The sequence below is a fragment of the Staurois parvus genome, unplaced genomic scaffold (assembly GCF_062004578.1).
Source record: "Staurois parvus isolate SC_StPar_1 unplaced genomic scaffold, SC_StPar_1.0 ptg000573l, whole genome shotgun sequence".
Classification (NCBI taxonomy): Eukaryota; Metazoa; Chordata; class Amphibia; order Anura; family Ranidae; genus Staurois; species Staurois parvus.
Window position 1 is genome coordinate 673,120 of NW_028318369.1, and position 19,024 is coordinate 692,143.

Here is a 19,024-nt window from a genome sequence, read left to right on the forward strand (position 1 = left end):
CTGCCAGGCCCCTAATCTGCCATGGGCCCCTGTACCGCCTCCTCATGCTGCTGCAAGGTCCACAGTGTCTCATGGGTCCCTGTACCGCCTCCCATTGCTGCTGCCAGGCCCCTAATCTGCCATGGGCCCCTGTACCGCCTCCTCACGCTGCTGCCAAGCCCACAGTGTGTCATGGGTCCCTGTACCGCCTCCCATTGCTGCTGTCTCCAACGCCACACTCTGCCATGTGCCACTATCAGGTCTCCTCACACTGCTGCTGGGTTCCATTTTGTCATAGGATGCTGGCAGATTACGGGCCTCACATTGCTGCGGCCAGGCCCCTAATCTGCCATGGGCCCCCGTACCGCCTCCTCACGCTGCTGCAAGGTCCACAGTGTGTCATGCCATGTGCCACTTTCAGGTCTCCTCACACTGCTGGTGTGTTTCATTTTGTCATAGGGTGCTGGCAGATTACGGGCCTCCCATAGCTGCTGCCAGGCCCCTAATCTGCCATGGGCCCCCGTACCGCCTCCTCACGCTGCTGCCAGGTCCACAGTGTGTCATGGGTCCCTGTACCGCCTCCCATTGCTGCTGTCTCCAACGCCACACTCTGCCATGTGCCACTATCAGGTCTCCTCACACTGCTGCTGGGTTCCATTTTGTCATAGGATGCTGGCAGATTACGGGCCTCACATTGCTGCGGCCAGGCCCCTAATCTGCCATGGGCCCCTGTACCGCCTCCTCACGCTGCTGCAAGGTCCACAGTGTGTCATGCCATGTGCCACTTTCAGGTCTCCTCACACTGCTGGTGTGTTTCATTTTGTCATAGGGTGCTGGCAGATTACGGGCCTCCCATAGCTGCTGCCAGGCCCCTAATCTGCCATGGGCCCCCGTACCGCCTCCTCACGCTGCTGCCAGGTCCACAGTGTGTCATGGGTCCCTGTACCGCCTCCCATTGCTGCTGTCTCCAACGCCACACTCTGCCATGTGCCACTATCAGGTCTCCTCACACTGCTGCTGGGTTCCATTTTGTCATAGGATGCTGGCAGATTACGGGCCTCACATTGCTGCGGCCAGGCCCCTAATCTGCCATGGGCCCCTGTACCGCCTCCTCACGCTGCTGCAAGGTCCACAGTGTGTCATGCCATGTGCCACTTTCAGGTCTCCTCACACTGCTGGTGTGTTTCATTTTGTCATAGGGTGCTGGCAGATTACAGGCCTCCCATAGGTGCTGCCAGGCCCCAAATCTGCCATGGGCCCCCGTACCGCCTCGTCACGCTGCTGCTGGGTCCACAGTGTGTCATGGGTCCCTGTACCGCCTCCCATTGCTGCTGTTTCCATCGCCACACTCTGCCATGTGCCACTTTCAGGTCTCCTCACACTCCTGCTGGTTTCCATTTTGTCATAGGTTGCTGGCAGATTACAGGCCTCCCATAGGTGCTGCCAGGCCCCAAATCTGCCATGGGCCCCCGTACCGCCTGGTCATGCTGCTGCTGGGTCCACAGTGTGACATGGGTCCCTGTACCGCCTCCCATTGCTCCCACTCTGCCATGTGCCACTTTCAGGTCTCCTCACACTCCTGCTGGTTTCCATTTTGTCATAGGTTGCTGGAAGATTACAGGCCTCCCATAGGTGCTGCCAGGCCCCAAATCTGCCATGGGCCCCCATACCGCCTGGTCATGCTGCTGCTGGGTCCACAGTGTGACATGGGTCCCTGTACCGCCTCCCATTGCTCCCACTCTGCCATGTGCCACTTTCAGGTCTCCTCACACTCCTGCTGGTTTCCATTTTGTCATAGGGTGCTGTATGGCCTCCCATTGCTGCTGCCTCCACCGCCACACTGTGGCTCCACACTCTGGTTTTGGCCCCGTGACTGGCCAAATGAGTGAAGTGTGCGGTGATTCTAAGATCGACGGCACTCATCTGCATGTCATTCTGACTGACAGTATTATTTCTCTTCCCCAGCAGACTCCAAGGGCATTTAAATTAAAGGTACAGTGTTCTGCACTAATATAAAGGCTCTCTGAAGCCTAGAAACACCCTTTTTATAAGTTAAATTCACAGCGAATATATTTGACTCGAATCAAATTTTTTCCACGAATTCGCCGAATCAGTCGAATCGAATTTTTGAATACTTCGCTCATCTCTAATTGTATACATACAGGACACATTATATCATACATTGTATACATACAGGACACATTATATCATACATTGTATACATACAGGACACATTATATCATACATTGTATACATACAGGACACATTATATCATACATTGTATACATACAGGACACATTATATCATACATTGTATACATACAGGACACATTATATCATACATTGTATACATACAGGATACATTATATAATACATTGTATACATACAGGATCCATTATATCATACATTGTATACATACAGGATCCATTATATCATACATTGTATACATACAGGATACATTATATCATACATTGTATACATACAGGACACATTATATAATACATTGTATACATACAGGACACATTATATCATACATTGTATACATACAGGATCCATTATATCATACATTGTATACATACAGGACACATTATATAATACATTGTATACATACAGGACACATTATATCATACATTGTATACATACAGGACACATTATATAATACATTGTATACATACAGGATCCATTATATAATACATTGTATACATACAGGACCCATTATATAATACATTGTATACATACAGGATACATTATATAATACTTTGTATACATACAGGACACATTATATAATACATTGTATACATACAGGACACGTTATATCATACATTGTATACATACAGGATCCATTATATAATACATTGTATACATACAGGACACATTATATCATACATTGTATACATACAGGATCCATTATATAATACATTGTATACATACAGGACACATTATATCATACATTGTATACATACAGGACACATTATATAATACATTGTATACATACAGGACACATTATATAATACATTGTATACATACAGGATATATTATATAATACATTGTATACATACAGGACACATTATATAATACATTGTATACATACAGGATCCATTATATAATACATCGTATACATACAGGATCCATTATATAATACATTGTATACATACAGGACACATTATATAATACATTGTATACATACAGGACACATTGTATCATACATTGTATACATACAGGACACATTATATAATACATTGTATACATACAGGATCCATTATATCATACATTGTATACATACAGGACACATTATATCATACATTGTATACATACAGGACACATTATATCATACATTGTATACATACAGGACACATTATATCATACATTGTATACATACAGGATCCATTATATCATACATTGTATACATACAGGATACATTATATAATACATTGTATACATACAGGACACATTATATCATACATTGTATACATACAGGACACATTATATCATACATTGTATACATACAGGATCCATTATATCATACATTGTATACATACAGGATACATTATATAATACATTGTATACATACAGGACACATTATATCATACATTGTATACATACAGGACACATTATATAATACATTGTATACTTACAGGATCCATTATATCATACATTGTATACATACAGGATACATTATATAATACATTGTATACATACAGGATCCATTATATCATACATTGTATACATACAGGACACATTATATAATACATTGTATACATACAGGATCCATTATATAATACATTGTATACATACAGGACACATTATATAATACATTGTATACATACAGGATCCATTATATAATACATTGTATACATACAGGACACATTATATCATACATTGTATACATACAGGATACATTATATAATACATTGTATACATACAGGACACATTATATCATACATTGTATACATACAGGATCCATTATATCATACATTGTATACATACAGGATCCATTATATCATACATTGTATACATACAGGATCCATTATATCATACATTGTATACATACAGGATCCATTATATAATACATTGTATACATACAGGACACATTATATCATACATTGTATACATACAGGATCCATTATATAATACATTGTATACATACAGGACACATTATATCATACATTGTATACATACAGGATCCATTATATCATACATTGTATACATACAGGACACATTATATCATACATTGTATACATACAGGATCCATTATATCATACATTGTATACATACAGGACACATTATATCATACATTGTATACATACAGGACACATTATATCATACATTGTATACATACAGGATATATTATATCATACATTGTATACATACAGGACACATTATATAATACATTGTATACATACAGGATCCATTATATAATACATTGTATACATACAGGACACATTATATAATACATTGTATACATACAGGACACATTATATAATACATTGTATACATACAGGATCCATTATATCATACATTGTATACATTCAGGATCCATTATATCATACATTGTATACATACAGGACACATTATATAATACATTGTATACATACAGGACACATTATATAATACATTGTATACATACAGGATCCATTATATAATACATTGTATACATACAGGATCCATTATATCATACATTGTATACATACAGGATCCATTATATAATACATTGTATACATACAGGATACATTATATAATACATTGTATACATACAGGAAACATTATATCATACATTGTATACATACAGGATACATTATATAATACATTGTATACATACAGGATACATGATATTATACATTGTATACATACAGGACACATTATATCATACATTGTATACATACAGGACACATTATATAATACATTGTATACATACAGAATCCATTTTATAATACATTGTATACATACAGGATCCATTATATAATACATTGTATACATACAGGACACATTATATCATACATTGTATACATACAGGACACATTATATCATACATTGTATACATACAGGATCCATCATATCATACATCGTATACATACAGGATCCATTATATAATACATTGTATACATACAGGATCCATTATATAATACATTGTATACATACAGGACACATTATATCATACATTGTATACATACAGGACACATTATATAATACATTGTATACATACAGGATCCATTATATCATACATTGTATACATACAGGATACATTATATAATACATTGTATACATACAGGACACATTATATCATACATTGTATACATACAGGATACATTATATAATACATTGTATACATACAGGATCCATTATATCATACATTGTATACATACAGGACACATTATATAATACATTGTATACATACAGGATACATTATATAATACATTGTATACATACAGGACACGTTATATAATACATTGTATACATACAGGATACATTATATCATACATTGTATACATACAGGATCCATTATATCATACATTGTATACATACAGGATCCATTATATCATACATTGTATACATACAGGATCCATTATATAATACATTGTATACATACAGGACACATTATATCATACATTGTATACATACAGGATCCATTATATAATACATTGTATACATACAGGACACATTATATAATACATTGTATACATACAGGACACATTATATAATACATTGTATACATACAGGATCCATTATATCATACATTGTATACATACAGGACACATTATATCATACATTGTATACATACAGGACACATTATATTATACATTGTATACATACAGGACACATTATATCATACATTGTATACATACAGGATACATTATATAATACATTGTATACATACAGGACACATTATATCATACATTGTATACATACAGGATCCATTATATAATACATTGTATACATACAGGACACATTATATAATACATTGTATACATACAGGATACATTATATCATACATTGTATACATACAGGATACATTATATAATACATTGTATACATACAGGACACATTATATAATACATTGTATACATACAGGATCCATGATATCATACATTGTATACATACAGGACACATTATATCATACATTGTATACATACAGGACACATTATATCATACATTGTATACATACAGGATCCATTATATAATACATTGTATACATACAGGATCCATTATATAATACATTGTATACATACAGGACACATTATATCATACATTGTATACATACAGGACACATTATATAATACATTGTATACATACAGGATCCATTATATAATACATTGTATACATACAGGATCCATTATATCATACATTGTATACATACAGGATATATTTTGTTCCAGGTCAGTGCCAGGGTTAGTGTGAGGGTAAAGGTAAGGGTGAAAGGTCGGGGGTCAGTTCATTTTCAGTCAGATAAATAAAAAACATTTTCTAAATTAGTGTCAGTGATTTTTTATTTTGGACAAAAAGCCAAATGTGCCCCATTGTTTCTGGGCCGTACTCCGGGTACAACAAATGAAATCCACATATGTGGTATCACTGCAATCGTCAGGAACAGGAGAATTTATTTGGGGTTGTTCTTTGGTGGTAAGTTATGGTAATATCAAGAAATAAATAGCTACGTGTATTACATTTTGTAACTATTTTGTGCCAGAGCTCCTTTGATGATAAACAATCATGAGATATCTTTCACCGTTTCCCAACAAATGAAGCCCGGTTTGTCCTGACAAGACGTGGTATGATCCACCTGGATACACAATGTAGTTGCATTGATATGTAAAGATGTACTAACTCAGGTCAAAGTTGCAAATTTGTGTTCAGGCATTAATATTTGTTTTACCCTCAGTCACTAAGGGGTTAAATTATCTTTCATGAGGGAGTTAGGGGGTATCAAAATTGTGGATGAAGGAAAAGTCTTCAGGAACAGTCTGAAAGGGACACAGAGTAACAATTCTCCAGGATGCTGGCAGTCAGTGCTAATAACACAATGACATCACTCAGCATGCCGAGCAGAGCAATACAATTGCAGCCACTTATATTATACAGACCCTCCATATTTATAGTTGTAGTACGGGGAGACCCTCATGACTGTTGCTCAAAGTTCTCAGCCTTGTGCCCAATGCATCCATCTGAACCTCCATCAGAAAGAGGAGTCATGGCTCCAGATTCCAGGCATGTGCCTGTAAAACCTGCATAGAGATTTGGGGGGGTTCTGGTCCCCCCCACCATGGTCACATGTCACTGCAATGTGCTGAGATGTTACCAGGCAGACATGGACACTCCCCATCACCTGCATGGAGAAATAGGAGGAGGAGAGACTCCACTCTACAGAGGGTTGGTGGGATGATGGTGTCGGGGAGGATCTGCTACACTAATAACTCTCTTAGTTATTATTTTATACATTTCAGAGGTTTGTCAGGACTAATCACTTCCCTTATTTTATTTCCAGCCAATCCGAAGAAGATGACACATGACAGATTATCAGGTTAGTAGGACATCAACTTTTCATATGGAATCTCTTCTGGATGAACATTTTGTTCTGTTGTAGTCTGGATCAGTGGTGGAACTACCAGGGTCACAAAGGTTGTACTAGCAGCTTGAGTCACATTGATTAGGATGGCACCCACTGGAATAAATGTATTTTGATTTGTCATGTGACTTTGTGTCATACTTCACATAAGTGGCAGCAGTGTGAACCAGGGCTTATAAAAAGCCCCATAATGGGAGTTAGTGGGAAATGCCCAGAACCATAGGATAGGGCTCATGGACCAGTGGAAAGGATCCCGAGACCAATGGAAAGGGCCCCAGTGGTCAGAGAGACTCTTCGTGGTTTCTTGTACAGGGGTCCTGAAGGTTATAATTACACCCCTGCTCTGGATGGTGAGTCCATAGTTTGGATGCTTCCACAATCCTCCAGTATTTCATGAGATATCCTCTTTTAGGGTTCCATTCTTCATGTTTATAATTAGAATATAATATTTTCAACTCTGTCGTATAAATACTATTTCATGTGTGTATGAGGAATAAAATATTTTCTTTTCTCTCATAAAGACTTCAGAAAGGAACACAAGGTGTCTATGAAAGAGGAATTCCAGAAGATTAAAGAATATAATTCCTGTAGGGGGGAGACTGTTCATCTACAGGAACGATACATCAAGTTACCAATGAGAAAAGGACCCCAGAATATAAAGGGAAAAGAACAAGAATTAAGGAGTTCAGGCAGAAGACATCTACAGACCATGGAGAAAAGACCTTCTGATGGATCCTCCCCAACCACAATCCAGGCCCTCTTTGACCCTGATGAAGTTGGTTGTATCCCTAAGATTGTGGTGTTAGAAGGACCTGCTGGGATTGGGAAAACAATGACCTCCAAGAAGATCATGCTGGACTGGGCCTCTGGGAATCTCTACCAAGACAAGTTTGACTTTCTGTTTTATCTGAGCTGTAGAGAAATCAACACCATCCCTGGAAACATAAGCCTTGTGGGACTTTTATCCAGAGCCTGCGGACTAGAGAGTTCATATGACCTGGCGTCTCTTCTAGAGGATCCTGAAAATCATAGAAAACTTCTCATTTTAGTTGACGGGTTTGATGAGCTGAGTTGGACTCTGGAGGAGAAATCTGAGGTTTGTTGTGACGTCTTAAAAGAAAACCACAAGGAAATAATTCTCCAAAGATTGCTCAGGAGACAGGTTCTCCCACATTCTTCTCTGATCATCACCACGAGGTCACTGGCCATGGAGAAACTTAACACATTCATTGATGATCCTCGCAATGTGGAAATCCAGGGATTTACAAGGGACGATCGAGAGGAATATGTCCGTCAATTCTTTGGAAATAAGGAAGATGCAGACAAGGTTCTCAGTATTATAAAAGACAATGAAGTTCTGTACACCATGTGTGCCGTCCCCATCACATGCTGGATTGTCTGCACTGTAATGAAACAAGAAATAGGAAAAGATTTGGGTGTAATTCAGTGTAAAACGACAACTTCAATTTACCTTCATTACCTGGAGGTTCTAATAACCCATCACAGCAAGGAGCAGTCTGTACGCAGGAAACAAACCTGTCTGAAGAAGCTGTGTGCTCTGGCCAATCAGGGAGTTCTGCAGCAACAAATCTTATTTGAGAAGAAAGATCTAGAAAGACATGGACTTTCTCTGTCTGAGGTGGAGTCTGTATTTCTGAATGAGAACATCTTTCATTGGGACACCTGCACCCAGACCTGCTACAGCTTCATCCACCTGAGTGTACAGGAGTTCCTTGCTGCTCTGTATTATGTGCTGGATGATGGGTCTGGGTCTATGGAAGGTACTTTCCTCCTGGAGATCTTGAAAAGGAAATCACTTTGTGACTTCAGTTCACGTTACTCACATTTATCATTAGCTGTACAATTCCTGTTTGGTCTCCTAAATGAAGATCCGGTGAAGACATTCTCAGAGATCACAGGAATCAACATCTCACTCCGAGCCAGACCTGCCATGATGGAATGGGCCATGAAGGACATTGATCGGAAACTCTATACTCAGACCATCTTCTGTCTGTATGAGACTCAGGATGAGGACTTCATTAGGAGCGTCATGTCTGGTTGTTCACGTCTGTCGCTGTGGGTCTCATATACTGATTGCTTGTTGAAGAAAAGTAATTATTCCAAGCAGCTGAGCTATTGCTTGAAGGCTTTGAAGAGAGAAACTTTTCAGTCTTTATCTTTTGAATGGCTCCCTGTGGATCCGGAGTGCCAGACAATCCTGTCTCCATTCCTACACAGGTGTCAGGAGGTCAGGTAAGTGAGTGTGAGGATATCCTAACTGAATGTAGAGAATGGGCAGGAACCTGCATACAGTATAACGGGGATTATCAGACATGTTCTCCATCTACCACACGTGTTAGAAGTCCTGGGAACTCATTCTTTCCTCAGTCCTCTGCCCTGGGTCACACTGGTGGGATCTTTCCAGCGACATTCTGGTGACATGTAAAGTCGCAGGTGAAATGAAAACACACAGATTTTATGGGGTTCTCTTAATTGCTGCGCCTCGAGTCGCTGCAACAACAAAAATATTTCTTGTTCTACTTTTGGGTGATTCTTGAGCTGCACGCCTCCCATAGACTTCAATGTAAAATCACCAGCAAGTCATACATTTGTCTTCATCTTTGTGACTTTGCTGCGACTTCTGAGGCAGTGCTTTATTTACCCCTCACCTCTCCTCCCTGGTCATCCTTGTTGCCTAAAAACTTCCTCCCAAGCACATCCCATTCACACCTGAGCGTAACAGACACGCATGTGCCCGCTCACATTTTTCTGCGGATTGTGGCAAAACGCATCAAAAACACACCGGAGCACACATGTCCCCTTCTACATTGAAGAAAAAGAGAGAAGGGAAAATGAACTGGAATGTATGAAAAATGCATCGGAATGCGTCAAACTGTGGTTTTTGTTGTGTTCGGTGCATTTTTGATGCGTTTTGCAGCGTTCCAGTGCAGTTCTGCTATTTTCTGCGGCTGAAACTGCAAACGCTGATGTGAACTATGACATTGACCACCATGTAACCTACTTTCTGTGCATTTTGGATGGAGATGAAAAGTAACTGAAACGCATGGAGTGTGAACCGACCCTCAATCTGCTTCCTTTCTGTTCTTCTTTCTTCACAGCTCATCTCTGCAGCCCTGCCTGCCCATTTGTTTTGGCTTGTTTGGCACCGGCATCATGTATTTCCATGGCAACAGCTACCTACCTCCACTTTGTCCTGCCCGGCGCTGACATCATGTGTTTCCATGACAACAGCAACCTACCTCCACTTTGTCCTGCCCGGCGCTGACCTCATGCGTTTCCATGACAACAGCTACCTACCTCCACTTTGTCCTGCCCGGCGCTGACATCATGTGTTTCCATGACAATAGCGACCTGCCTCCGCCTTGTCCTGCCCGCCACTGATGTCATGCATTTGCATGACACCGGCAACCTGCCTCCGCCTTGTCCTGCCCACCGCTGATGTCATGCGTTTCCATGATAACGGCGGCCGGTGCAGGAATGACTTTGAGCGCATGCGTGAGCAGTAAACTGGCATGATGCATGCGCAGGTGACATGCGTTGCCATGACACTGATGGCGGCTGCACCAATAGGACCACTGTAGGTGTGTCCTCTTCGCAGGTCACATGACAATAGGAGACCCCGCCCCCCACATCTCTCAGCTTTCAGCTTCTGTCAGGGACATTTCTGCTGCTGGTCGTTGTTTCCATAATCCAGCGCTGCTTTCAGCTGACACTTTGCTCCAATCCGGGGAGGACTATGATATCATGTGACCACAATGTCTATATCCCGGGAATGCAGGTGATGTCATCTGATCATTGCTTTATGCTTGATTGGTTTTCACAGATTAATCCCTCCAGAGGATTCCCCCCTCCCCCTTCAGAAGATTACCCCCATCCACCTCTAGAGGATCCCCCCTCTCCTCCTCCAGAGGATCCCCCCTCCCCCACCAGAGGATTCCCCCCTCCAACCCCTGAGGATTCCCCTCTCCTCCTCCAGAGGATTCCCCCCCTTCCTGACCAGGCCATTTTTTGCATTACTGCACTGCGTTACTTTAACTGACAATTGCACGGTCGTGCAGCGCTGCACCCAGATGAAATTTCCGTCCTTTTTTTCCCCATGAGTAGAGCTTTCTTTCGGTGGTATTTGATCCCCTGTGCAGTTCTTATTTGTACTATAAGCAAAAGAAAAATGAAAATTTTGAGAAAAAAATATTTTTTACTTTTTCCTATTAAACATGTCCAATACAAAAAGTAAAAAAAAAAAATCAAATTTTGTCATAAAATTACACTAAAATGTCCCCCGCCCCGTGTCCCCCGCCCCGTGTCTCCCGCTCCGTGTCCCCCGCTCCGTGTCCCCCGCCCCGTGTCTCCCGCTCCGTGTCCCCCGCTCCGTGTCTCCCGCTCAGTGTCTTCGCTGAGAAATCCTGATACGTGTAAATTAATTGGTTTATGTGAAAGTTATAGCGTTTACAAATGGCGGGATAGATAATGGGATGTTATTTTTTACTAGTAATGGTGTCGATCAGTGACTTATAGTAGGACTGTGGCGACATTCTGACACTGGAGGGGGGGTACTGACTTGGTGTCACAGACATCCCCAGTGACACCAGTACAGTGATCAGTGCTAATAAAAAGCCCCGACACTGTACTAATGGTACTGGGCAGGAAGGGGTTAACATGAGGGGCAATCAAAGGGTTAACTGTGTGCTGGGTGTGTGTTACTAGGGGGCGGGATGTGTGTTACTAGGGGGTGGGGGTTGTTCTAGGGGGTGGGGTGTGTGTTACTAGGGGATGGTGTGTGTGCTACTATTGGTTGGGGGATGTTACTAGGGGTGGGAGTTGTTCTAGGGGGTGGGGGTGTGTTACTAGGGGTAGGGGGTGTTACTAGGGGGAGGGGTGTGTTTTACTTGGGGTGGGGGTGTTACTAGGGGGCGGGGTGTGTGTTACTAGGGGATGGGGTGTGTTTCTAAGGGGTGGGGTGTTACTAGGGGGGTGGGGTGTGTGTTACTAGGGGTGGGGGTGTTACTTGGGGGCGGATAATCACCTGCTGGGACCCGGTGATTGGCGTCCATGGCCATGAATGGCAGTGTGGGTAGGGCGTGTGTGCAGCTCACGTGTCCCCCCCGTACTCAGAATGTCAAAGTCCCGTGTATACATACATGATTTTGCGCCCCCGTGCCGCCCTGTAGCAGTATATCGGACATACGGCGGGGGGGAGGCGGTTATAATGTTTCTGGTTACATTGATTGGAATGTATTTTTGGAGGGAACATGACATCATGGGGTGGGGCCATTTTCCTTCTCTCTGATTGGTGGACGGTTTTCTCCAGTCTCTGTCCCTGATGAAGGGGTCCTGCGTGACTCGGAAACGTCTCCTTGCTGGAACTATGTGATGGATCAGTAAAACGTTTGGAGCCGTATTGGTGATCCTCGGTGTGCTGGTGACATTCTCCCTCGCTGATTCTATTGGCTTCCAGCCGGTGGTCGCTGCCCCGCCCACTTATACACACCGCCATTTGTAACGCAGGAACGTGTGCGTTTGGATTGGACACTCGCATTCTGAAACAACATGCCACACCCCATGACTGAAATGTTCTAGAGTGACTTTGGGGCGTTTGTTGCACGCAGGGCGGCCCATTCAGGTGAAGGCCATGCGTGTTCATTCTTGAAAACACGGCAAACATGCAAGTGAGAACACGCGTGTCTGCTATGCTCAGCTGTGAATGGAATGTGCTTGGGAGGAAGTTATTCGGCATGACCAGGGAGGAGAGGTGAGGGTTAAACAACAACAACCCCATAAAAGTCACTTGGGAAGGCTTCTTCTCAGTAAAGTGGCCCTGAAGTGGCCCCTGGTCACCGGGAAGTTGGAGAGCAAAGTGGAGATGGAAGTCGCTGCGACTTTCATGTCAGGAGAGTGAGAACCAGAGCTAAATGGAGGATCCACAGATATCACCTGATACAGGACTTCTGGGAGAATCCCACCATTTACATCGGATTAACCCTTTCCCTGCCCCTCCCCCAATTATACCATTCATCACATACATGATCACATGTCACCCACATGTACCTCATCCCCCAAAACTCTACATGTACTTGTAGCAGAGGATCTGGAGGATACAAAGATGGTCTTTGTGTGAAGGATTTACAATTTGTGCCGAAGTCACCAACATTCCCGGCAATGTTTGTAATATGTGTGAAATGTCAGCTTCCATCTGTGGCCTTTCACAGGGTGAATGTAACATTCCCTGACATTCCATCCTAAGAGAACATCGTCCTAAGAACATTCGACCAGAAGAGCGAATAATGTGTGGAAGAGCTGAGCTCCATGTATGGAGATTCCTGAGCTCCCCACTGGCAGTGTCATGGATCCCATACTGCAGAGGGGACCACCATACCGAATCCAGGAGATCGATCTCTGTACATTGTATGTCCTGTATAGGAGATCGATCTCTGTACGTTGTATGTCCTGTATAGGAGATCGATCTCTGTACGTTGTATGTCCTGTATAGGAGATCGATCTCTGTACCTTGTATGTTCTGTATAGGAGATCACTCTCTGTACATTGTATGTCCTGTATAGGAGATCGATCTCTGTACATTGTATGTCCTGTATAGGAGATCGATCTCTGTACATTGTATGTCCTGTATAGGAGATCGATCTCTGTACATTGTATGTTCCGTATAGGAGATCGATCGCTGTACATTGTATGTCCTGTATAGGAGATCGATCTCTGTACATTGTATGTCCTGTATAGGAGATCGATCTCTGTACATTGTATGATCTGTATAGGAGATCGATCTCTGTACATTGTATGTCCTGTATAGGAGATCGATCGCTGTACATTGTATGTCCTGTATAGGAGATCGATCTCTGTACATTGTATGTTCTGTATAGGAGATCGATCTCTGTACATTGTATGTTCTGTATAGGAGATCGATCTCTGTACATTGTATGTTCTGTATAGGAGATCGATCTCTGTACATTGTATGTTCTGTATAGGAGATCGATCTCTGTACATTGTATGTTCTGTATAGGAGATCGATCTCTGTAGTAGACGATTCAGTACACTTAATATTTATTTCTTCTGACCATCAGCTCCATCTAGTGGCCATAATGCAGTATTTTCCGGATTCACTCTCTTCTTATGACTGGAGATAAAATCTTCTCTAACTCTTCAGGTTGAATGTAATTGGGACGATTTTCTCTTCTGATCGAATGTTAGGGAATGTCACATTCACCCTATAAAAGGCAACATTTCACACAGATTCCACACATCACAGAGATGATTTGTGACTTTTGTGTGAATATTGAGCCATTCACAGGGCCCTTCTATAAATCCCCCGACAATGATTTCTAGGGCACACACACCATCCAATCTCCAATCTCTCCATTAAATCCAGTATAAAGGACGAGGCTGTGTGGAGATAATAAATCACAAATCTGTCCAAAGGTCGATCTCTTGTGAAATGGGGAAAAACTCGGCCTTGAAGGTTCCCTCTTCATTCCCCCTTTTCCTATCTTCCAATATAGAGCACAGACCCCCAACATGAAAGGAGGATAGCGGGGGTCTTGTTATTATCAGGACACATATAGAGGGTTCCCCTAAACCTGTATGGGGGGGAGATGAGTGGGGGAGGGGAATGATGACTGCAATCTCAGACTGGATGTCGCTACATTTCCTCAAGCTCAACCTCTCCAAAACCGAACTCCTCGTCTTTCCCCCCCCCCCCATCCTATCCATCATCACCAACAACTCCACTATCACTCCCACCCCGCAAGCCAAAGTCCTTGGCGTCATTCTTGACGCAAACCTCTCCCTCCAACCGCATGTCAAATCACTCACAAACACATGCAGGCTCCATCTTCGCAACATTGCCAAGATACGCTCCTTCCTTACCCCAGACACCACCAAACTTCTAGTACACTCCCTCATCATCTCACGCCTTGACTACTGCAACTCCCTCCTCACCGGCCTACCCCAGTGCAGGCTCTCCCCGCTCCAGACCATCCTGAACTCAGCTGCCAGACTCATCCACCTCACCACCCGCTCCACCTCTGCCACCCCCCTCTGCCTCTCCCTCCACTGGCTCCCCATTGCCCAACGCATCAAATTTAAACTTCTAACCCTGACCTACAAAGCCATCCACAACACTGCCCCTGACTACCTCACCAACCTGATCCCCAAGTACCACCCTACCCGTACCCTTCGCTCCTCACAGGACCTCCTTCTATCCTGCTCCCTGGTCTCCTCCTCCCATGCACGACTGCAGGACTTCTCCAGGTCCTCCCCCATCCTCTGGAACTCACTGCCCCAATCCATCAGACTGTCGCCTTCTCTATTCACATTCAGGCGCTCCCTCAAAACCCATCTCTTCAGGGAAGCCTACCCCACCCTCACCTAACGGCCATCCTCCCTCATTCCTCCCACCACTTCATCCCCCTCAGCCACTTCCTACTGTACCTTTACCCCCTCCCTCCTAGATTGTAAGCTCGTAAGAGTAGGGCCCTCTTACCCCTCGTACATTGTTTGTTGTTGTTGTACTGTGCCATGTATTGTCCCCCCCCCCCCCCTATTGTACAGCGCTGAGCAAACCCTTTGGCGCTATATAAACTCGTAGTAATAATAATAATAATAATCCCTCCCATCTCACTTCATAGCCCCCAGTATTGGGATATTATGTCCCATCAATAGATTATATGACCTCCCCAGTGTGTCTGCACCTCCTAGAGGTTGTCCAGTGTTCAGCAGTGGTGCCGACTGACCTATCGCCCTCCTCCTGCCGGGTCAGGTGTGAGCTGCCAGTCATTCATTGGTGGACAGGAATGGGTGTGTCCAGCCAATGGAGGGAAAGCTTAGTGTTCAGAGATCTGGGGGAGGGAAATAATTCCAGGGGTGTGACATCATCACCCCAACATCGGAGGGACCAATTGTCTGCAGAAGTGGGCGGAGTTGGGAATGTCTGGACTGCATTGTATATGTTAACCAAAATGGTGTTCCAGGATTTCCCAGAATGTGTTGATGAATGGAACCTCTTGTGTAGGTAGTCCGGAGATCCTGTATATACAGTACATATATATATATATATATCAGGGACATCGAACGTTTTGTCTAGAGTGTGACTTCAAAGACCGGTCATAGCCACCAATGACATCAGGACCAGCATGAGAGTGTAGAGCCGGAGGGAAGGCAGCCATGTGGGAGGGAAATGTTGGGTGTTACAACCATGAAGCCCATTAGCTGTGCCCTGTGCACTCGTGAACTCAGCACACACACAGACCCCATTCCTGCAAGGGGACTGGAGGGAGAGAGAATTATATATATATATAGATATATTTGTTACATCTTTTTCTGTAAATACTATTATTGCCCCATTTTGACCTTTTTAGTAATAAATCCTATTTTCTGAAAAGTGTTGAACTGTTTCTAAAGCTCTTTAATGCAAACTAAGAATCCCTGTCTCTGAAGAGTGCTACTGTGTTGTCAAGAGAACCAGAGAGCACACAGAGGCAGATTGCACAGAACCCAACGTGTGGCGTTTATTGGGGAGGTTTTTGGGGCACAGACAACAGTTCCTTTAGTCCACAGATCCACACCAGACACAACAACACAGTACAGTTCTCTGGAAGGCAATATGGAACAACAGGGGTATGGTAATCCACAGGGTTAGTCCACACAGGAGGCTCCAGGCAGGGATGGGTTAAGTCCAGGCAGGTTCACAGAGAACAAAGGGGTTAAGTCCAGGCAGGTTCACGGAGAACAAGGGGTTAAGTCCAGGCAGGGGATAGATTCAACCAGGCAGATGCACGGGGACAGCAGAAGATCCCTCCACAGTGCAGGGATTCCAGGCAGCACAAACAGTCCAGGAGATGAGGAGGAGGACGGGGGATGGTTGGATGAGAGAAGCTGGCCCTCAGCGCAGCCTTCCCTCGCACACGCAGCCAGGAGAACACAGGAGGGGTTTCCTGCTCACCCTTAAGTATAGAGCTGGTAACCGGATACTTCCTGTCGGGTTACCATGGCAATGGGCCCTGTCTCCCAGGTCTCCAGACCTGTCCAGGGAGCCCAGGAATTTGTGCATGAGGGGGAAGGGAGGAGATGGCCTGTTTGTGGATTCCCTCAGCAGGAGGCCAGACTGAAAACCAGGGGGGGTGAGGGGCTGCTTAGGGCTGCCTGTGTCAGGGACACAGAGGATTAGAAGTCCCAGCATGGATGGGACAGAAGAGTGAGGGGCTGCTGAGGGGTGGGGGGTGGCAGCCAGTAAACCTGGAGGATGGGGAAGGAAGGACCAGCTCGGTGACAACCCTTCCCCCCCTCCATTCTACAAGTGCCGCCAGGGGAACCTCAACAGGTTCCCGCAGAGGCACTTGTGGACTGCATTTACTGAGGGTCTTGCTGACGGGACAGCCCATCTGCATTGTGGTGCTGGCTTCCCCGTCGGTATTGGATGGTGAAATTGTAGGGTTGTAAGGCCAGGCTCCATCTTAAGAGGCGGCCATTATCCCCGGAGACCCGATTCAGCCAGGTGAGGGGGTTATGGTCCGTGAGGATGGTGAACTCCCGGCCATACAAATAGGGTTGAAGTTTCTTCAACGCTCACACTATGGCCAGGCACTCCTTCTCTATGGTGGCATAGCCCACCTCACGGTCTAATAGTTTCCTGCTAAGGAAGGCCACAGGGTGCTCCTCCCCCTCATTTACCTGGCTGAGGACGGCCCCCAGCCCATAAGTGGAGGCATCTGTCTGTACGAGAAACCTTCGCTGGTAGTTGGGCGCTGCTAGGATGGGGTCATGGGAAAGGGCCTCCTTCAGCGGATCAAATGCGTTCTGGCAGGCCGGGGTCCAGGTTACCATCCGGGACATGGTCTTCTTGGTGAGATCTGTGAGGGGCTTCGCAATCGTGCTGAAATGAGGAACAAATTTGCGGAAATAGTTAGCAGTGCGCAGGAACGCCATAACCTGTTTCTTGGTCTGGGGGGTGGGCCATTCCCTAATGGCTTCTATTTTAGCTGGTTCTGGGCTCAGTTTACCCCCTCCCACCCGGTGTCCTAAATATTGCACCTCCGCCATCCCCATCTGGCACTTGTCTGGTCGAATCGTGAGGTTGGCCCCTGCAATTCGGTCCAGGACAAAGCCCACATGCTGGAGGTGGTCTTCCCATGTTTCACTAAAGATGGCGATGTCATCCAGGTAGGCGCAGGCAAAGTCATGACAGCCCCGCAGCAGCTGGTCCACCGTGCGCTGGAAGGTGGCAGGAGCATTCTTCATGCCAAAAGGCATGTTGAGAAACTCAAACAGGCCGAAGGGGGTGATGAAGGCAGAGCGCTCCCGACCCTCTGAAGATAAGGGGATTTGCCAGTAGCCCTTGCTCAAGTCCAGAGTAGTGACATAGCGGGCTCCAGCCAGCCGGTCCAGTAAGTCATCGATACAGGGCATTGGGTAGGTGTCACTAACCGTGTGGTCATCGAGGCGTCGGTAGTCAACACAA

At 44.3% G+C, this 19,024-nt stretch overlaps 2 protein-coding genes across 2 annotated transcripts in view; both read left to right on the plus strand.

Annotated features, from left to right (window-relative positions):
• The window catches only part of LOC149450520 (pyrin-like), an 82,817-nt gene extending 75,207 nt beyond the window's left edge, over positions 1-7,610 (plus strand). The window contains exons 4-5 of the mRNA XM_089691858.1: positions 7,459-7,494; positions 7,558-7,610. Coding sequence (XP_089547984.1) covers positions 7,459-7,494; positions 7,558-7,610 — 89 coding nt within the window. The remainder of the gene's footprint in view (positions 1-7,458; positions 7,495-7,557) is intronic.
• A 191-nt stretch (positions 7,611-7,801) lies between these two features.
• On the plus strand, positions 7,802-10,767 carry LOC149450521 (NACHT, LRR and PYD domains-containing protein 3-like). The gene is made up of 3 exons (XM_089691859.1): positions 7,802-7,889; positions 8,061-9,792; positions 10,659-10,767. The coding sequence occupies exons 1-3, from the start codon at positions 7,802-7,804 to the stop codon at positions 10,765-10,767; spliced, it is 1,929 nt and encodes a 642-aa protein (XP_089547985.1).
• The last annotated feature ends 8,257 nt before the right edge of the window (positions 10,768-19,024 follow it).